The sequence below is a fragment of the Orycteropus afer genome, unplaced genomic scaffold (assembly GCF_000298275.1).
Source record: "Orycteropus afer afer isolate SDZICR_OR568_19922 unplaced genomic scaffold, OryAfe1.0 scaffold00188, whole genome shotgun sequence".
Lineage (NCBI taxonomy): Eukaryota > Metazoa > Chordata > Mammalia > Tubulidentata > Orycteropodidae > Orycteropus > Orycteropus afer.
Window position 1 is genome coordinate 823,173 of NW_006921775.1, and position 22,044 is coordinate 845,216.

At 47.5% G+C, this 22,044-nt stretch overlaps 1 protein-coding gene across 1 annotated transcript in view; it reads left to right on the plus strand.

Annotated features, from left to right (window-relative positions):
- The window catches only part of ESYT3 (extended synaptotagmin 3), a 59,585-nt gene that overhangs the window by 14,317 nt on the left and 23,224 nt on the right, over positions 1–22,044 (plus strand). Inside the window, exons 2-7 of the mRNA XM_007947541.1 lie at positions 8,783–8,824; positions 11,531–11,665; positions 15,526–15,602; positions 17,051–17,117; positions 17,761–17,850; positions 18,375–18,430. Coding sequence (XP_007945732.1) covers positions 8,783–8,824; positions 11,531–11,665; positions 15,526–15,602; positions 17,051–17,117; positions 17,761–17,850; positions 18,375–18,430 — 467 coding nt within the window. The remainder of the gene's footprint in view (positions 1–8,782; positions 8,825–11,530; positions 11,666–15,525; positions 15,603–17,050; positions 17,118–17,760; positions 17,851–18,374; positions 18,431–22,044) is intronic.

Consider the following 22,044-nt stretch of genomic DNA (forward strand, 5'->3'; position numbering starts at 1 on the left):
CACTTGTTATCAATCAGTGAGAAAACTGAGGCTGAAGGAAGTTAATCAGGACTAGAATCCTGCTCCTCTGACCCCTGGTCTGCACTTTCCACTACTACTACTGCTGCCTGGCCAAAAAAAGCAGGTACAGGGTGGGGGTGGTTTACCTTCTGGAGGTAAGAGCAGTGTCCAGAGCCAGGCAAGAGCACAAGATGATGTTCTAAAGTGTTTTTCACCTTCTAGCAAAATGGCCAACAAAATATCTTTCGTGGAGCAAAAGATATTATTCTCTTTGTAAAACAAATTGTGCATTCCCATTGTTGTTGTTGTTAGGTGCTGTCAAGTCATCTCTGACTCATAATGACCCTCATGTACAGCAGAACGAAACACTGCCCAGTCCTGTGCCAGTCCCACAATCCTTGCTATACCTGAGCCCATCGCTGCAGCTGCTATGTCAATCCATCTCATTGAGGGCCTTCCCCTTTTTCGTTGTCCCTCCACTTTGCCAAGCATGATATCCTTCTCCAGGGAATGGTCCCTTCTTACAACATGACCAAAGTAGGTGAGATGAAGTTTGGCCATTCTCGCTTCCAAGGAGCATTCTGGCTGCACTTCTTCCAGGATGGATTTCTTAGTTCTTTTAGCAGTCGACGGTACTTTCAGCATTCTTCACCAACACCACAACTCAAAAGCACTGACTCTTCTTCAGTCTTCCTTTTTCATTGCCCAGCTCTCACATGCATGCATATGAGGTGACTGAAAATACCATGTTGTTGTTGTTGTTATGTGCCTTCGGGTCGGACCCGACTCATAGCGACCCCTCCTTGGGTTTCCAAGGTGGTATCACTATGGAAGTAGATTGCCCAACCTTTCTTCCGAGGAGTGGCTAGGGGTTTGAACCGCCAGCCTTCTGGTTAGCAGTCAAGTGCTCCCTGAAAATACCATGGCTTATGTCAAGCGCACCTTAGTCTTCAAGAAAACATCTTTGCTCTTAAGCACTTGAAAGAGGTCTTTTGCAGCAGATTGCCCAATGCTATATGATGTCTGATATCTTGACTGCAGCTTCCATAGGTGTTGATTGTAGAACCAAGTAATATGAAATCTTTGACAACTTCACTCTTTTCTCCATTTATCATGATGTTGCTTATTAGTCCCATTGCAAGGACTTTTGTTTTCTTTATATTGAGATGTAATCCATACTGCAGACTGTAGTCTTCAGTCTTCATCAGTAAGTGTTTCAAGTCATCCTAACTTTCAGCGAGCAAGGTTGTGTCATCTGCATAATGTAGGTTGTTAATTCCCATAGTATTCTCCTAGAAATGACAGCTGGGGACAAATATTGTGACTTTGGAGCCCTAGTCAGGGACCCATGGGGACAGAGAGCCACCTTCTTCTAGGCCTGAGTAGCAGGAACCCCAATCTGGGGTTTTTGGCTGTAATCTTTATGTCAGTAGAGCCCCAGGTCCTTTCTCCAGCAGTGCGGCTGGTGGGTTCAAATCACTGACCTTTCCTTTCGAGTAGCGGTGAGTGCTTTAGTCATTGTGTCATCAGGGTTTCTGGAGAGCCCTTTGCAGTCATTCTTCCATACCATCTACTGCCATTCCAGGTAGTGAGAGAGAGATTTGGGGGCTGGGCTCAAATTACATTAGTGGTATGTAAGATTTTCATAAAGGGAGTAAGTGGTGTGGAATAGGAAAGAAAGCACAGACTTTGTGGATAGCCAGACCTGGGTCCAGGTCTCAGCTCTAACACTTTGTAGTCAAGTGGCTGTAGGAAAGTCACTTAAGCACTGGGAGCCTCAGTCTTCTTATCTGTAAAGTGGGGCTGATAAGGGATTGTTCTGGTTATCTAGTGCCGCTCTGACAAGAAATAGACCACAAATGGGATGGCCTTAACAAATAGGAGTTTATTCTTACAATTTGGAGGCTTTAAGTCCAAGTTCAAAGTGCCAGGCTCTAGAGGCTGGGTGAAAGCCCCAATCTTGGGGTCTAGCTCTGCCTCCTGCTCCCAGCCCACTGGAGCTAGAGGCATTTCTTCACTCAAACAGCTGCTAGCTGCTGAGGCTGGAAGCCCCAAGGTTGACAAGTAAAAAGGCACAGTCCTGATGTTACCAATCCGCATGGCAGGCCATTAACTTAAGTCTACTGTAAGTCCCAAGGTCGGCAGAGCATAGCAGGCTGCTGAGCAATGACACAGCTACATGCAGGGTCCAAGTATGCGATAGGCTAGAGACCATTCTCAAAGCTTCTCCTTATATATAGGAAGCAGACCACATACCCAAAGGCAGCTACTCAGCTGCTCCCAGTAGATTCCACCATGGAGTTGATTACCAGTCTCATCGTGGGGAATACTACATCCAGTTGCCCAGCCACTCAACCAGGCCTAGCCAAGTTGACATACAAACATAACCATCATAGAGATTAAAACCAAAAAACCAAACTCACTGCTATTGAGTCGATTCCAACTCATAGTGACCCCCTTTGGGTTTCTGAGGTGGTAAATCGTTATGGAAGAAGATTGAATAAGGGATTAAGGTGAATATTAAATAGCATGACATAACACAGTATGAAAATAATATGAAAAACATACAACTGGACAACTTTGAAACAAAAGAAAGCTGGAATAGCAATTTTCATATTAGACATATAATAGACCATAACTCATATATCATAAAGACAAAGAGGGATGTTATATGTCCAACAAAAAGCAATAATTAAGAAAATATAATAATCATGGACATATATGTACAGCATAATATAACCTTGAAATGTAAAGCAACAACTGACAGAATTGCATGGAGAAATTGAAAAAGTAACCATTGGGCTTAGAAGTGTTAACACAGCTCTTGCTGGAAAAGAGAAATTAAGCACAGGAAGAGTAAGCAAGGATCAAGAATATTTGAGGGACATGATTAATAACTTGATCACATTTGGAACAGTCACAAAGATAAGTCATACACTAGGCCACAAAGAAACGCTCAGTATCCTTCAATGAACTGACATCCCACAGCCTGCTCAGATCACAAAGAAATGAAATTAGAAAACAACAACAAATGGATAGCTATTGACAGCTCAGTGGCTGCATATTTGACACCATTACTATTAATAAACTCATTGTTTAAGAGGAAATCATAGCAGAAATTCTAAACAAAAAAGCTGAGCAGAATAACAATGAAAACACTGTCAAAAATTGTAGAATGCAAATGAAGCCATATTTAGAGGGAAATCTATAATTTTGAATATATTTATCATAAATCATAAAATAAGAAAAATTGAAAATAAATGATTCAACCACAATTCTCATGCAGTTCAACTCTAAGAACATAAAAAGAACAATGAAATAAAAAGGAAGGGAATAATAAAAGGATGAAAATGAACAGACATTTAAAATTTTTTTAAAAAAGGAAAATAAATTAGCAACACCAAAAAAGCTAGTCCTGTAAAGGGGTTAACACAATAGGCAAACTTTTTAGCAAGACTGATCCTGAAGAAAATTGAAAAAAGGTGAAAATAAATGAAATACAGAATGAGAAAGGGAAAAATAACTACAAATATAACAGATTTTAAATTTAAAAATGTCATGAATAGTTCATGTAGAATTGGTGTATGATAGTTCATGTTGGATTGGTGTATGTTTTATGTATACTGCAACAACAACAAAAATAAAGCAAAATTATCTCTCTCTCTATATATATATGTTGTTGTTGTTATGTGCCGTCAAGTCGGACCAGACTCATAGTGACCCCTCCTTGGGTTTCTGAGGCAGTATCACTGTGGAAGTAGATTGCCCCACCTTCCTTCCGAGGAGTGGCTGATGGGTTTGAACCACCAGCCTTCTGGTTAGCAGTCAAGTGCCTTAGGCACTATGCTACCAGAGTTCCTTCAAGGAAAATATTATGAACAACAATCCACCAATAAATTTGAAAACCTAAGTGAAATAGATATATTTCCAGAAAAACATAAATGCAAAAATTATCACAAGATGAGTAGATCTTGAATATACTATTAACCACTAAAGCAGTAAAAATAATAAATTATTGCCCTAAAAAAAGCTTCAGAACAAGATGATTTCAATAGGTAAGGTCTATAAACTTCATGGATCAGATAATTCCTATGTTTAAAAGTTGTTTCAGAAAATAGGGAGATAGGAAAAGGTGCTCAAATCATTTTATGGTTTATTATAAAATCTTTATCTCAAAACTGGATATAAAATTGTACAAGAACAAAAATTGTAGATAGATAGACTGGCCACCTTGAAGGTCCCTGGGTGGTGCAAATGGTTAAAAGTGCTTGGCTGCTAACCAAAACATTGGAGGTTCAAGTCCAACCAGAGACACCTCCGAAGAAAGGCCTGGCAACCTGCTTCCAGAAAAACTCTATGGAGCATAGTTCTACTCTGACACACTTGGGGTCACCATGAATTGACATCATTTCGGTGGCAACTGGTCTTTTTTATTGGTTTGTTTTTTTATTACCTAAATCAGTTTGAAAAAGAAAAGCAAAAAGATAATAAAAAACCGAGTAGTACTGGACAGGCACAGGCAAACAAACTAACAGAACTAACTGAGCAACAAGTCCAGAAACACACCATAGTGCATATTAGAAGAATGGTTTTTATATTTTTCTAGAAATATATCTATTTCACTTAGGTTTTCAAGTTTATTGGTGTATTGGTGTTCATAAATTTTCTTTCTTTTATAATTTTGCTTTATTTTTGTTGTAATATAGAATAATTTCTACATGAACTATTCATGAAATTTTATAATTTATGATCTATTATATTTGTAGTTACTTCTCCCTTTCTCATTCTGTATTTCTCTTCACAAGTCAAGAGGGGAAAAGATGGATTTTTTTTTGGCGAGGGTGAAATACATGATTTTGGAAAATTGCCTTAGTGAAAATGTAGGGAGAAATAAAATTATATCTCTAATTAAAAACTACCAGGGAAATTATAGATGTAAATATGAAAGGTGAAATATAAAGCCAATAGATGAAAATGTAGAATAACTAAGAATTTGGAGATTTCTGCCACAAGATCCAAAATGGACCAATTGTAATAGAAAAATAGATTCATTTGTCTGCATCAAAATGAGAAAGCATTGAGTATGAGTCATTGCTCCCTAAGTTGGATCTGACTCATAGAGACCCCTCCTTGGGTTTCCAAGGCAGTATCACTATGGAAGTAGATTGCCCAACCTTCCTTCCAAGGAGTGGCTGGTGGGTTAGAACCGTCAGCCCTCTGGTTAGCAGTCAAATAACTTAGGCACTATGCAACCCTAAGTATCAGTCTCCATGATTTCACTCCTGACTTCACATTTAGTCAGGGGCTACCACAAACAACATGGTATGGCTGTAGCCATCAGCTCACTGGGGAGAGATGACGTGTGCTGAGATTCAGACTGAGGGAGGGCCTCCAGGATGCTCAAACAGAATAGGTTGCGTGATGGTCTGAAATGCTGCTCTCTTCAGTCTTCAGACTAGCTTTACGAGGAACCTCTTAGTCAGGAGCCTAAAATACAGATGTAGGTGGCCAAGAGAGACTGTGAAAACTTAATCAGCATGGACCTTGAGCAATCCTCTGGGGCCCATACTTTCAGAGTGAGTGTGGGTCCTTCTAATGCCAGGAGTGGCAGATCACTGATACCTCCCAATAAACCCTTGACTGAACTCCAGAAATATGCCAGGAACTTTTAAAAAATAAATTGGAGGGCCTTGCCCTGACAGACTGATTCAATAGGTGTGGGGAGGCTCAGGAGTCTCCATCTGAGCAGCTCCCAAGTGTGGCTTTGGTTGTAGCCAGAGTCCAACGTGTCAGAACTCAGCTCCAAGGGGTGCAGAGCCACCCTGGGGGCTGCACATAAGGTGTGTGGGTGGGAGATGCACATAAGGTGTGCCCAGGGGCAGGATGGGAAGTGCAGTGGTTGGGATAGAAGGAGAGTGAGCAGTACAGACAGCAGGCTCAGGCAGAAGAGGACCCAAGGTGCCACGAGGGCCCAGCTGTAACCAAAGTCTCTCCTCGTGGGTGCCCCCACCCCCGCCTGGGTACTACTGATCATGTATTAGAATGATTTGTTAATTGCCTGCCTTCTTCACCAACATGGGAGCTCCTGAAGGGCAAGACCCTTGTATTCACTCATTTCATAAATCTACTTGATGGCAGTGGATTTGGTTTTCTGGTTTACTATGCTAGGTGTAATCTCTAGCAGGGAACAAGGTCCAGGCAGCCCTCCGTTCTAGATCTTCTAGTCTAGAAGGGAGGCAGGCAATAAGAGCAAGCAGCTCTAACAAACCCAAACCCACTGCCATCAAGTCGATTCTGATTCATAGCAACCCTTTAGGACAGAGTAAAACTGCCCATAGGGTTTCTAAGGCTGTAAATCTTTAGGGAAGCAGACTGCCTCGTCTTTCTCCCATGGAGTGGCTGGTGGGTTCAAATTGCCAACCTTTTGGTTAACAGCTGAATAATGCTTTAACCACTATGCCACTAGAGCTCCTGAAGCAACTCTAATGAGGTACTCACTCATTGCTGTGGGGTAGGATCTGACTCATAGCGACCCCTCCTTGGGTTTCCAAGGCATTATCACTACGGAAGTAGATTGCCTAACCTTCCTTCCAAGGAGGGGCTGGTGCATTTGAACCACCAGCCTTCTGGTTAACAGTCAAATGCCTTAGGGACTATGCCACCAGAGCTCCTTCTAATGAGGCAGGTATATTAAATGCTACAGGGAACCAGTAGACACTTAATAGGGATACTTATCCCTGACTTGGGAAAACTGGGATCTGGAAAACCTTCATGGAAAAACTGAAGTCTAAGACAGTGACGGATGAGGCACAAGGCAGGAGTAGGGAAAACACAGGAAATGGTATGTGCCAGCCTTCTGGGAACAAGGTGGTTGGACTGAAAAATATGAGGGTTTGGGGGAGGTGGGAAGGCAGTAAAAGTTGGGGGGTGGGTAGGTGGGAGATAAGGCCCAAGGTAATGTGGGTCGCCTCTCTAGCCTTGTGTGTAGGACTTTTTACTTTAGTCAGAGGCAGTGGGCGGGGGCGGGGGGGTGAGGGAAGAAAAGAGTGTCCCCTTCCACTTGCCTAGTCTGAGGTGGGACCTGACCCAGGGCAAGTGGCAGGGAATGTGTGGGAAATAGGCCGCCCCTCTCCAGCTGTTCTGATGCACTGATCCTAGCTCTTGGTCTCGCCTCTCTCCAATCCCCTTCCCCTATCATTCTCTTCTGTTCCTGTGGGCTGGGCAGCTACTCCTCCTAGAGTCAGAGAGTTTTCCTTCAGCACTTGGGAATATTACATATTTCCACAGACTCTGGAGTAGAGAGTTAGAGCTGGAGAAACTGAGACTGGGACAATGGCATGATGTTCCAGGAATCATAGAAGCACTGGACACTTCTGATCTCTCAAGCATTTTAAAAACTGTCCTCAAAACAAATTGCTCTCTCCCTTCTTGGGAATGGTTCTCCTTCCTGGAAAGTGGTCTGGGCCAGGGTCTGCATTCTAGCCTTCCGAGCATCCCTGGAGCTAACCCAGGGCCTGGCACTCTGTGGGTGTATAGTAGGTGTTATGGACCATATGGACACATCCACCCTGTCCCTGGACAGTGAGCTTTCTGAGTCCCAGATTGGAAGGGCAGCTTCTTCCCCAAGGTTGGGTGGTCCCAGGCCCACCATGAATCTGGTCCTGAACTGGCTTTGTGAATGGCAGTAATGATGACCATGGCCACCATTTACTGATCCATGTTTTTACCAGGTACCCTGTACACACATACTCCTGCCACTCTGTCCCAGAAACCTTTGAGCCACCAGGAGTCCACTAAAACAAACAAACAAACAAAAAAACCCCTACAACTTCAAATTTCTTTAAAAACTACACATATTTATTTCTGGAAAAGATTAGAAGAAAATGCATTAACTTGTTAATGGTTGTCATTACTGGGTGCCATTCTTTGATCTTTTTCTTTTTTTTTTTTTCCATTTGCTTGCCTGCCTCTTCTAAATTTCCTACAGATTCTGTGTATTACTGTGTCATTAAAATGTATAAAAACCAAAACCAAACTCACTGGCTTCCAGTCGGTTCCGATTCACAGCGACCCCTCCTCGGGTTTACGAGGGAGTATCCCTACTGGGCAATCTACTTCCGTAGTGATATTACCTCGGAAACCCAAGGAGGGGTCGCTATGAGTCGGTACAACTCGAGGGTACATAACAACAACAACAAAATCTCTACGGAAGTAGATTGCCCAATCTTCCTTTCCAAGAGTGGCTGATGGGTTTGAACCTCTAGCCTTCTGGTTAGCAGTCAAATGCCTGCCTTAGGCACTACGGCCAAGGCCACGAATAAAGGGGATGGGGTTTGCAGGAGCAAACCTTCTCCCTGGGGGAGGGGGGTTATTTTAAAGGATTGAGTGCTTCTGCAGAGATGGAGGGGTTTATTTGCATATGCAATGGAGGGGAAGAAGGGGGCAAAAAGAAGGAGGGCGGCTAGAATCCTCACTTATTCTCAAACGTGCCTACATGAGCCTCGTCCAGCACCCCTACCTCTAGCTTGCCTCCACCACGGTGTTGGTGCCTGTGAGTCCTCTGTTTGCCGCCTGCCCCACCGGCCTGTGCGCTCCTTGAGGGCGGCAGGGCCTCTCTGACTCGCGGGGCCGGCGCGGAGCGGGCGTTCACAACGCGGAGGCGCGTGTGCCCAGGGGGCCTGCACCTCTTGGCAGTCCTGCCAGGCTCGCTTGGCTGCTCTGCCTTCGTCAGGTCCCGTGGCGCGTGCAGGTCTAACTTGCCCTCGGGGCTTCTGTTCTCTAGATCCACTTCCCGGATGTGGAGCGAGTCGAGTGGGCGAACAAGGTAAGGCTACCCACCCGCCTGGGGCGCTATCATCACTCCAGGCCTCGCTGGGCTCGGTGCCGCCAGCCGGTGGGTTCCGCGGGCTGTGTCATCCGCAGCAGCCTTGATTGGGCCGGGCAGCGCGTAGGGTCAGGCAGTTCCCAGGCCCCAAGAGAGGCTGAGATGACCCTTTGCCGCTGGGGTGGTGCCCTTTCTCCCTGACCACCTTCTCTCTCAGGTTCTTCTCTTTCACCAGTGAGCGGCTTTCTTTTCTTTAAAATGTGTGTGTGTGTGTGTGTGTGTGTAAAGACTTACATGTGGCCACAGCAGAGAAATTAGGAAATATAGAGAAGTATAGCGAACAAATACAATCTGTTACTGACTGGCCCACCAGGTCGATATTGGTGCTTTCGTACAGGGAGGAAGGCATTAGATAACAGCTGCTGGAGTCTTGCCTGGTTCCCAGCCCAATCCGCCAGCACTGGCTGCGAGACCTTGGGCAGGTTGCCTAAGGTCTCTGAACTGTTTCCTCATGTGTAATGTGGAAATAATTTTAGTGTCTTCCTCGTGGGATTGCTGTGAGAATTAATGAGGTCGTTACTGCACAACGATGCCTGGCACATCCTGAGCACTTGGATATTCGCTGTTGTCATTGGTGTTAGATCACTGGGGAACTCCCAGGGACTCTGCTGCCTTAGGTCTCAGGAGGGCGGAGCGCTTTGACTCCCAGTTGCGCCCTCCGCGGAGCAGGCATCGGAACGCAACAGATTAGGAAACAGCCCTGTCCCTGCCTGATCTGTCAAAACGCTCCCTAAAGGGGAAGCCTCCTCTGCTGCTCCCACTTCAAGTCTGACTAAGAGCTTTTTCTAATACAAACCTTTCCTCTGTTTGGGGAAGAGGCTTAGCTCATAGCAGGAATGACTTAGGTTAAGTTAAAGAAGCGACTTCCTGATGAGTGTTGATCAAAGGTTGGTATTTTCAAGTTACTAGAAATGTCAGTGGATGAAAAACTCTGTTACCTGCCTCATGGTAGAATTTGGAGGAAGCGGGTGACTGTTTTTAAGAGAATTTCTGAGGATTAATACCAAGTCCAAGGCCTCTGGGGCAAACCTTGTGCCATGCCCACAAAGTCAAGTCTGCGGTATGTGCGCCAACTAGTTCGTGATTTCATGCACGTGGTACATTTTTCACCAACACACAGATGCCCAGGACCTGAATGGGGAGATAGCTATGGAAACAAACCAGCTGTCAGGACATTAAAGTCCTAGGATCAGCTTTACACACAGGAGGCACACAGTGAAGGATAAACTAGCAAGACAGAGCATGGGACCAGGTCTTAGAAAGTAGAATCTTAAGGACTGGGGTTTGGAGAAGGCCTTGAAAGAGGTGATCCATTTTCCAGATGGGAACAATGAAGCCCCAAAGTCTCACACCTTTAAGCTCCTCTGATTACAGGTTTGGAATGGAGGGAGAGTAGGAAGTGGGTGTGTGTTTAAACCCAAGTTCACAGGAAAGGGGAGAAGCCTTTGCTCCAAACAGCACCTATTGGTCAACTAGCCCTCTTTCCATACTCCCCTCATGACTGCCACTGTTACTTGCCACTAGGCTTCAGGTCTCTGCCACCCTTTCTCCCCAGGCCCAGGCTTGGCTCTCAGACCAGCACCATGACGTGTTCTGCTACAGAACTCAGTCTAAGGCCATCTTTTCCTAATTGCTACAGAAAAATTATACCACAACAAGCAATTTAAGTTTCTATTCTGTGATTGTTCTAGTTACCTAGTATCGCTTTGACAAAAATATACCACAAATGGGATGGTCTTTGACAAACAAGAATTTATTGTCTTACAGTTTGGGAGGCTAAAAGTCCAAGTTCAAAGTGCCAGGCTCTAGGGGATGTGTGAAAGCCCCTTAACTTTGGGCTTCAGCTCTGCCTCTTGCTCTCAACCCACTGAAGCTAGGGGCATCTCTTTACTCAGACAGCTACTGGCTGCTGAGGCTAACAAGCCCAGGGTCGACAAATACAGTGGCACAGTCCTGATGTTACCAAACCACATGGCAGGCCATTAATTTAAATCCATTTTAAGTCCCAAGGTTGGCAGAGCATGGCAGGCTGCTGAACAATGACACGGCTACATTCAGGGTCCAAGCATGCCATATGCTGGAGACCATTCCATTCCCGAAGCTGTGTCTTATGTACAGGAAGCAGACCACATACCCAAAAGCAGCTACTCAGCTGCCCCAATACATTGCACCATGGAGCTGATTACCATTCTCATCATGGGGAATAACTACATCCAGCTGCCCAGCCACTCAACCAGACCTAGCCAAGTTGACACATAAGCTTAACTACCACAGTGAAGTTTCCCTTAAACCTCTGGCACTAGACTGTAGAATGGGATCATTTATGTTTTGGCACAGAATTAAAAGGCTTCATAATAGGAAATTTACTGAATGAGTATTTCATGGTGTTCTGCAAAGCGGCAGCAAAGCCCCAAATCCTGCTGCCTACACAAGAGTGGGAACCACTGCTGTGGTTATCAGATGTTAGATGGACAGATGGATGGATAGGTGGGTAGACGGGTGGGCAAGCAGGCTGCCGGCATAGGGACAGAGGGGTCCCCACCCCTCCGGGGCCAGGTTGCAGATGATCAGGACCTAGTCTTTGCAGCCATGGGTCTGGCTGAGGGCACGAGTCTGACTACCAAGAGCCTCTCCCTGTCCTCCCAGATCATCTCCCAGATCTGGCCCTACCTAAGCATGATCATGGAAAACAAATTCCGGGAGAAACTCGAGCCCAAGATCCGGGAGAAGAGCACCCGCCTGAGGACCTTTACCTTCACCAAGCTCAACTTTGGACAGAAGGTCAGTTCTGCCTTTGGGAGGTCAGCCTGGCTGGGTTGTGCAGTCCCTTCTGTCCCTCTCCCATCTCCTAACCGTCCCCCACCCTTGCCACAGGTCAGTCACCTGACTGCAAAGTTCCCACAGGTTAGGACAGGAACTACCCTCACCTGCATTTCCCAGCCTCCTCAGCCTCAGTACAGACCCCCTCAGTCCCAGCACCACCATCTCCCCAGGTTCTAAGCCTAGCTCAGAGAGAACAGCAAAGGAAAAATGGGAAATCATTCCGCTTTTCTTAAGCAAAAATTTGAAAACATGGCCATATGGTGGATGCCAGACAGACATTTGCTCACCTGAGACATCAGCTGGGGAGAACACACCTTCGTGGATGTAGATAGTGCCACAGAGGAGTTTATAATTCTCTGTTAACTGATCGGCTCAGGTAATTAGTGTAACAGTTCCACACTAGTTCTGTGGGGATCCACCAGTGTCCCAGGATAAAATGGTCCAGGCCAGAGAAGTTTGTGTCTCACATCCCTAAGGTCATGCATGCTCTTTATTCTAGACTGAGCTTCCTATCCCCCTCTGTCCCCACTCCTGCCGCCCCACAGTGCTGCTTGGTAAATTGGTATGGGTCTCATTTTGATCATTCAAAAATGCATCTCCAGACGGAGAACTGCTGTGATGTCCCCCTAAACCCACTGCTGTCAAGTCAATTCTGACTCACAGCAACCCTACAGGACAGAAAAGAACAGCTCCACAGGGTTTCCAAGGCTGTCTTCTTCAGAGGCAGACTGCCACCTCTTTCGTCTTTGGAGTGGCTAGTGGGTTTGAACCACTGACCTTTTGGTTGACAGATGAGTACTTAACCACTGTGCCACCAGGGCCCCTTGCTGTGGTGTCCATCACTTAGTAAGTCAAAAGCATTGTTCTCTGGTCAGCTCTGGAAGAAGCAGGTGTCAGAGTGCAGGCCAGCCTGCCGAGAGCTACTGTCTGGCACCAGGGGTGGGTGCCCATCTTTGCCTGACTAGCACCCTGAGTGGGAGGGGGGTGGATTGGGCATGCCAGCATCTGTTATTTTATTTATTCATTCCTTGATTCATTCATTCATAGCTTCCTGAGCACATGCTGTGAGCTAGGCATCATACACAGACAGATGGGTGTGGCAGTGTCCTGCCTTTGGGAAGGTCTCTGTCTTGTTGTGAGAAGCAGACACGTAAGCTGGTAATGACAACATGGCAGCGCATGCACAGTGGTAGAGGAATGCACGTTCGGAAGTGGAGAGGGGTAGGGGCTGTGGTAGTCAGGGAAGACTTCCTGGAGGGAGTAATGTCTGAGTTGATGTTCGAAGAATTCATCAGGCTAAGAGCCAGGAAGGGAGGGCATCACAGGAAGCTTGCAGGTGTTTAGAGCAGAGCCTGCTCTGCCAGGCCCCCGTGGGATGGGGCCCTGTTGGCAGGCAGATTACTGGCAGGCAGCAGAAGCAGGATCAAAAGTGGCTGATCCTAAGGGATGCTATTACAAGGTCAGGAAAACCTGCAGGGAGAGCTGGTCACATGCCCCCAGCCCTGCAGGAGAAATACCAGATTCTTGGTCCTGGCATTCAAAGTCCTTCAAGTCCTGACCCTACCACCATCTCCTCAGCTCTCTCATCCCCTACTGTGCCAGTCCTTTCCACGATGGGGTTACAGAGAGCTCCTCATGTGACCTCCTGGGCTTGGCCAGGCCTGAAGCTCTCACCTACACTCCCATGTCTGTGCCCAACTCTGATCTGTGCTGTGGTGACCTTGGGCCAATGACTTAGTCTCTCTGAGCTCTAGTTTCCTCGTCTGTGAAATGAAAGGATACACTTCTGAAGATTGTTGTGAGGTGTGTGCTAGGCCTGGCTTCAGGGCTGCTCTGTGTGGTTGTATGACGTGTGCCCAGCATAGGGCACTGGGTCCAGTGTAGGCCAGATTCTAGGCTAGCACTTGTCTCCTAACCCTGAGCCCTGTCTGGCACAGAGCAGGTGCTTGGACAGTGGTTATTCCTCTTTTTTTTTTTTTGGTAGAGGCCTCCCAGTGGGCAGCGCCATTCCCCCCACCCCACCCGCCAGGACAGGCCTCTGCAGACAAGAGTCTTGAGTGTGGCTGAGCTTTCATTAGCGCTGGGCAAACCCATTCCCCTCCCCCTAGGAGCAGCTGCTGGTTGCTAGGAGATTAGGTGTCCCTGTCTCCTCCCCAGGCTTCCACAGACTTTCCTGGGCCTGTAAGAGCAAAGCCTTGGAGGCCAGGGCAGAGCCTGGTATTGTAGGGCCTGAAGCTTGTACAATCCTGGGGACCCTCTTAAAAAGAATATAAAATTACAAATACAAAATAAGGGCAAAAGTAGATGTTTGTTTAGAATGAGAAGATAAATCACTACATGCTGTTGTTGTTATTATGTGCTGTCGAGTTGGACCCGACTCATAGCAGCCCCTCTTTGGGTTTCCGAGGCGGTATCACTACGGTAGTAGATTGCCCAACCTGCCTTCCGAGGAGGGGCTGGTGAGTTTGAACTACCTGCCTTCTGGTTAGCAGTCAAGTGCCTTAGGCACTAGGCTACCAGAGCTGCACATTTTAAAAAGCTGACATACCATAAACTCTGGGAAAATGACATAATATCTTTCATTAACTGCTCTGCATGTCTTTATCATACTTTTTCTTCTACATTTTTGGCCCTATACTCTTTGCTAACCTCTTCACACAACAGTGCATTTGGAAAGAAGAGAAATAGAAATTAATCTTTCCTCTAGTGTGATTAGCAACCTTGGAAGGAAGGTTGGGCAATCTATTTCCATAGTGACACTGCCTCGGAAACCCAAGGAGGGGTCGCTATGAGTCTGGTCTGACTCGACAGCAGTGCATTTGGTTTTTGGTTTGTCTAGCGTGATTGATTAGATTTTTTTCTTCAACATTTTATTACGAAAAATTTCAAACATGCAGAAGAGTTGAAAGAACTGTACCGTGACACCACATACCCACAATGTGGAATGGACTGCTGTTAACCTTTCACTGTATTTACTTTATTGCACATCCATGCACTCATCTCTCTAGCCATCTTCTCCTTTTATTTTTTTTGGATGCATTTCAGAGTACTTTGTGGACATCAGTGGACTTTACCCCTGACCACTTCAGTGTGCATATTATCAACATCAGTTCAAATGAAATCTGTTTTTTATTATTGATAAATAACAAGCAGACTTCACTCCAATGCCACCTGGCAGGAGAGGAAGGGCAGGGTCTGGGCAGAGAGGGGAAGATGATAACAGGAAAAATTACCTATGAGCTCAGCCCTTGGCTTCGGAGGCTGGGAAGCCCGGCCTGGGGTGCAGACTCTTTACTTTCTAAGGTCTACTCCCTCTGCCAAAGATCCTACGCGCTGCCTTCGCCCTTGTGGGGATAACACCTAGTCATTCGCTAGCACTCAGCTAAAATGCCACTTCCAAAGCCTCTCTGACTCCCAGGCTGGGTTGGGGGTACTCCTGGAGTCCTTAGGCGGCCCTCACTGTAGCCACCCTCCTGATTTCCTTGCCTCTACCAGTCTGGAAGCCCATGAGGCAGGCTCATGCCCACCTTGTTCCCTGCTGTCTCCCCAGCCCAGTGTCTGGCACAGGGTAGGTGCTTAGTAAGTGTGGAGGCAGGAAGGGAGGGGAAGGAGAGTACACATTCTAGGGAGAGATGCCTCATGGATGTCAGGGCCTAAGGGCAGGGGCTGCAGGATAGGTTTCTGTATTTGTACCTCATGCTGGGGGTGAGGCAGCGGCCATGGTGCTGTGTTTGATGAAGCTCAGCGCTGGGTGGGGTGCTGCCAGCATCCCCTGCTGCAAAAGCCCTGCTGACCCCACCCTCTGGCATCTCTTCCAGTGTCCTCGGGTCAATGGTGTCAAGGCCCACACTAACAAGTATAATCGAAGACAGGTGGTTCTGGACCTGCAGATATGGTGAGCTCTCTTGCTGTGGGGGCTCTCTGGGAACAGCCATATACACACTCTGATTTGTGATGTGAAAGCCCCTCACAGTGACTTCTCCCCACCCTACTTCCAGGGATGGGGGTACAAGGTCCTTGCTTGAGGGGAGAAGAGTGCCAGGAGAATGGATGGTGGAAGGACTGGTCCCAGGGAAGCCACTGCTGTCTGACCTCTAGGCCAGAGCTGGCTTCTGGCATCAGACTAGACCCCAGGGCACCCTCTGGGTCCCAAGGCCCAGACAGCAGAGCTTTCTTGGGGACTGGAGCCAGGCCACCTGGAGGGTCAGATCAACTGCCTGGAGAGGGCATGTGGCTGGGGGAGCAGGTGTGGCCAGGCCCCGGGCACTCTGGGCACAACTGAGAGGGGCCAGCAGGAGAATTGGCTGTGGGCACCTTGGGAGAACTAGAGGCTACAAAGACACAAGAGGGACTTCTCAGTGGGTTGGGTAAGGGCACCTCTCTCACATGAGGTTAGTAATAGGTTTGACGTCTTCTCAGAGAAAGCGAGATTTGACTTGTGCTTTAACGGACAAAAGGTCACCTCCTGAGGTTCCAGAACATGGCTGTTCCTTTCCAGTGCCTCACTTTCCCTGTCCTTAGCCCTTAGAGATTGGCATTCAGGGCATGCTGAGAAGACAGGAGCCAGCTCTGGCCACCATTCCCATTGGGGGGCTGGTCTCCAGTGTGTTAGAGTGGTGAGTGGACTATTGGGACACTGCTGCCCCTGAAGCCTGCCACAAGATCCATGTACAAAGAGTTGGGGCACATTGAATGTGTCTGCTCCTCCCCACCCCAAGCCTCCCAGTCAGCTCAGGTGGCTTGTGAGGACTCCCCCTGCCCCCTATGCCTGTCCTTTCAGGAGCACTTGGCAGTTGTGTGGCTCATGGCATCCACCTCCTCTGCCTGTGTCCTGTGGATATTTGATGGCCATCCTCTTCTCAGGCTTCTGACACACCTGGAAGAGCCACTAGCCGGCCTCAGACTGCCATCCTTGCAGCCTGAAAGCCTGAGACCTTGTTACCTTCCTTGACTCCCACCTCCCCCAGCAACAGCCTGGGGCTTTTCCACAGTAATCACTGGTTTCAGCAGCCAGGGCTCTTCTGTGTTCTTTCAGAGGAGACCTGGGCAGAGACGGGGCACAGTGCAGCATGGGGTGGGGCTAGGGGGCAGTATGCTCACCAAGAGCCTGTCCTTCTCAGGGGCTCTGTGGAGTATGAGGTGGGGTCATAGAGATGGAGATGTACATGAGATGGCTTCTGAGTACAGGGACGTGGGGGCTGCTTCCTGGGACCTGGCTTGGCCAGGGTCTGTGCAGGATGAGGTCATGGGCCGAGTGATGCAGAGCTTGGCCTATGATTCTGGGCAAGTTTTCAACCTCTCTGAGCAGTTGGACTTACCTTCTTCCTTCCTCGCTCCTTCTAGCTACATCGGGGACTGTGAGATCAGTGTGGAGCTGCAGAAGATACAGGCTGGTGTAAAAGGGATCCAGGTGGGTGGGCTGGTGTGCCTGCCCTGGTCCAGCCTGTGAGATGTGGGCAGGAGAGGGAGAAGTGGGCTCACGCTGGAGCAGCTACTGAGCAGGGAGACTGGCTGAGGTAGCAATGCCAGGAAGCGGTTGCCCTGGGCTTCTGGACCTGGTTCTCTCTTCCACAGCTCCACAGCCTGCTTGGGTTTATAAGGCCCTCTGGGGGAGAGTTTGGCTGCCAGGGGAAGTGAGAGTTCTGTTTACAGAGTGGTGCAGAGCCTTTATTTTGAAACCGAGGTGGACTGAGGAGGTGGAAATGTCTCGTGCCAGGAGTAAAGGAGCTGGGTTGAAGCTGGAAATTACTCCTGGTCTCCTGCTGCCTGGGCTGCCGGATGCTGGGGCAAGGTGGCAGGCCTGCTCAGGCGTGGCATCCCTGTGGGAGTCAGGGGGGAGCTCAGGGCCCCTTGTTAGCCCGCAAAGTAGTGGCAGCTGTGCCCAAGCCTCTGCACCCCAAGTGTGATCTTGGCTGTGGCAACGGTAGCCTGGGTGGATGGATGGTCCTGTCCTTTAGAGGGGGATGCAGCCATGAGATGAGGCAGCAGCAGGCTGAACGCAAGCACGAAAGAAGAGGAGCTAGGGTCCCTCATGGCCTTCCGTGCCCATCCAGCTGCAGGGCACACTGCGGATCATCCTGGAGCCCCTCCTGGTGGACAAGCCCTTCATAGGAGCTGTGACAGTGTTCTTCCTACAGAAGCCGGTGAGTCCAGGGGCTGGAGCACGGCCCACCCTGTGACTGAGCACTTTCCACTGGCCCAGGCACTGGGTTTGAGCATAAGAATGGACATTGTCTAAGTCCTACCTAGTCCTAGGCACATAAGGATTATCTCACTTAATCCTTATCTTGAGGAGCTAGACTCTGCTCTCTGCAAGATAGGGAAACAGCTCAGAGAAGTGGCTCACCAAAATCACTGAAGTGATGTGAAGTTGAGCAGAGACTGAAACTCAGATGTCTCCAAGCCCAGGATGGCTTGTGGCCATGTGGACTAGCCCACTCCTGTGGAGGTTGTGGCAGGAAGCAGCAGGCCCCACAGCCTTTGTCCTATCCTCCTTGGAGGCCTGAGAGGACAAGGAGGTGCTCTTGCCTGTCTGACACTCCTACTGAGGATGTCCCCCAACTAGGCTGGGTTCTCCATTCAGGTGGGGGTGAGGTGCTTGGCAGAGAGTTCTCAGCCTTGGGCTCCCAATGCCTTCCAGATTAACTGCCTCCCTCTGCCCCTGCAGCACCTGCAGATCAACTGGACAGGCCTGACCAACCTGCTGGATGCACCAGGAATCAAGTAAGTGCCTGGGAGTGCCAAGTGGATGTGGGGTCCTGGGGGCTATGCAGCTGCACAGTGGTCATGTCCTCCCATTCCACCCTTGCTATGTGAAGAGTGAGGGCAGCAGCAAGCCTTCACCCTCCAGAGGGAAAAGTGTATGAGTGAGGGGACAGTGGCATGAGGGGCTGAAAGTGTTGGGGGCAGGCACTGGGCCCTGCATGTGCATGAGCACCTGCATGCATGCACACACATGCACATGTGTGCACATGCTGAGTGACAAGTGCTTTGCTGAATGTTGTATTGAGGGACATGCAGGTCCCTGTCGTGCTACAGGGGGAGGTGGCTCTGATCAGATGAGACTGGATCTAGTGGCTGCCATGTGCACCAATGAGACACGAGCACAGGTGTTGGAACCAAAGCCAGCCAGATTAGTCTCCTGACACTGTCACTTAGCTGTGTGAGCTTGGATAAATTACTTTACCTCTCTGGGCTCTTCCTCAGTAGAGGGAATCCTGGTTTCCTCCTTTCCCCCTCACTCCACACACCTCCGCAATCAAAGTATGTGGTGAGAAACATGTGGCCTCCCATAGCCTTGGTCATAAGCACAGGGGTGTGTGTGTGTGTATGTGTGGGCAGCTGCCATAGGCCAGTGAGGGGGAGCTGGTCTGGGAGATCCCACCTTCCTGGGGCCCCTGGAGAAGAGCAGAGAAGGGCTGCAGCCCCATGTGAACACCTCTCCAGGAAGGAGTGGCAGCTGGGCCGGCAGCAGCCTGTGGGAGGGCCATTTGCTTCCCTCTCATGGGGGCCATCCACATTGATCTTGGCCCCTCTGGACACAGAGAATCCAGTCACACATTGTTCATTCAAAATAACATATATTGAATACCTACTGTGTGCCATCCTGTTCTAGGCACTGTCCCTGTCTCCTGTAGGGGAGAGAGGCAATAAAGAGCATACGAGGTTCTAACAGGGAATGGGAGAGCCATTTGCTGGGTACTAGCCGACTCGATGGCAAATAACAACAACAACAGTGTGTTTTAGAACTTTACACATAGCAACACGTTCCCGTAACAATCTTAGCAGGTGGGCATTATTATCCCCATTTTAGAGATGAGTAAGTAGCTAGTGAGTGGTAGAGCCAGGAGTCTCCCCCAGGTCATTGCCTTCAACTACCATGCTGTGCTGCCTGGAAGAACAAACAAGACTGGGCAGCAAGGGGGCGAGTATAGCAGGGAAGGACTGCTACTTTCGATAGACTGGTCAGTTGTAGTGGTTGTTAGGTGCTGGTGAGTCAGCTCTGACTCAGAGTGACCCTATGAACAACAGAACGAAACACTGCCGGTCCTGGGCCATCTTCGCAATCCTTGCTATGCTTGAGCCCATCGTTACAGCTGCTGCGTCAATCCTTCTCATGAAGGGTCTTCCCCTTTTTCACTGACCCTCCACTTTACCAATCACTTTACTGTGTTTCTCCAGGGACTGTTCCCTTCTGACAACATGACCAAAGTAGATGAAAGGAAGTCTGGCCATTCTCACTTCCAAGGAGCATTCTGGTTGTGCTTCATCCAGGATAGATTTGTTTGTTCTTCTCATAGTCCATTGTCTTTTCAGTAGTCTTCACCAACACCACAATTCAAAGGCATCAACTTTTCTTCAGTCTTCCTTACTCATTGTCCAGCTCTCACATGCATATTGAAAATACCATGGCTTGGGTCAGGTGCACCTTAATCTTCAAAGTGACATCTTTGCTTCTTAACACTTTAAAGAGGTGTTTTGTAGCATGTTGCCCAGTGCAATACGATGTTTGATTTTCTGACTACTGCTTCCATGGGTGTTGATTGTGGAGCCAAGTAAAATGAAATCCCTGATAACTTCAATCTTTTTGCTGTTTATCATAATGTTGCTCATTGGTCCAGTTATGAGGATTTTAATTTTCTTGGTGGTGAGGTGTAATCCATACTGAAGACTATAGTCTTTGATCTTCATCAGTAAGTGCTTCAAATCATCTTCACTTTCACTGAGCAAGGTTGTGTCATCTGCTTATTGCAGGTTGTAAATGGTTCTTCCTCCAATCCTGATGCCGTGTTCTTCTTCATATAGTCCAGCTTCTAAAATTATTTGCTCAGCATAAAGATTGAATAAGTATGGGGAAAGGATACAACCCTGATAATACACGCTTCCTTATTATAACCATGCAGTATCCCTTATTCTGTTTAAACAACAACCTCTTGGTCTATGTAGAGGTTCCTCATGAGAACAATTAAGTGTTCTGGAATTCTCATTCTTCACATTGTTATCCATAATTTGTTATGATCCACAGCCTTTATATAGCCTTTCATAGTCAGTAAAACACTGGTAAACATCTTTCTGTTATTCTTTGCTTTCAGCTAAAAATCCATCTGACATCAGTAATGATATCCCTCATTCCATGTCCTCTTCTGAATCCAGCTTTCATTTCTGGAAGTTCCTTGTCAATATACTGTTGAAACCATTTTTAAATTATCTTCAACAAGATTTTACTTGCATGTGATATTAATGATATTGTTTAATAATGTCCACATTCTGTTGGATCCCCTTTCTTTGGAATGGGCACAAATATCGATCTCTTCCAGTCAGTTGGCCAGATAGCCGTCTTCCATATTTCTTGGCATAGATGAGTAAGCACCTCCAGTGCTGCATGAGTGTGCTGAAACACTGAAATGGGTAGTCTATCAATTCCTGGAGCTTTGTTTTTTACCAGTTCCTTCTGTGCAGTTTGAACTTCTTCCTTCAGTACCATTGGTTCTTGATCATATGCTACCTCCTGAAATAGTTGAACATCAGCCAGTTCTTTTTGGCACAGTGACTTTGTGTATTCCTTCTATTTTCTTTTGATGCTTCCTGCATCATTCAATATTTTGCCCCCAAAATCCTTCAATATTATAACTCGAGGCTTGATCTTCTTCAGTTCTTTCTGTTTGAGAAATGCTGACTGTGTTCTTCCCTTTTGGTTTTCTAATTTCAGGTCTTTGCACATTTCATTATTTTACTTTGTTTTCCCAACCCCCCCTTTGAAATCTTCAGTTCTTTTATATCAGCATTTCTTCCATTCACCTTAGCTACTCTACATTTAAGAATAAGTTTCAGAGTCTCTTCTGACATCCATTTTGGTATTTTCTTTCCTATCTTTTTTTTTTATGTATATATGGAGAAATTTATCTTAGGAAAATGGCTCACACACTTATAGAAGCTGGCAAGTCCAAAGTTCCTGGATCAAGCATCAAGCTGGAGGCTGTTCCCAACTCTTGCAGCTGCAGGGGCTGAGGAGCTCAAGGCTGGCAGGCAGCACACCGGCTGTTGACTCCAATGAATGATGAATCCAAGATCTCCAGGCCGAATGGTGGATTGTTCACTCACGGACAGTTGTAGGCAGCACAACAGAATCTCAATCCACAGAAGAATGTCTTCTCTCCGAGGATGTCCACAGATATATATAATATATATATCGGAAGCAGGCCACACCTCTAGGGAAACTTCCTTTCAACAGATTGGCCACTCAAAACATAATTATCTGATCCCATCATGGGAACAACCACACCACAACAGCTCAAACCACACAGAATTGTGGTCCAGCCAAGTTGACACACAGCTCC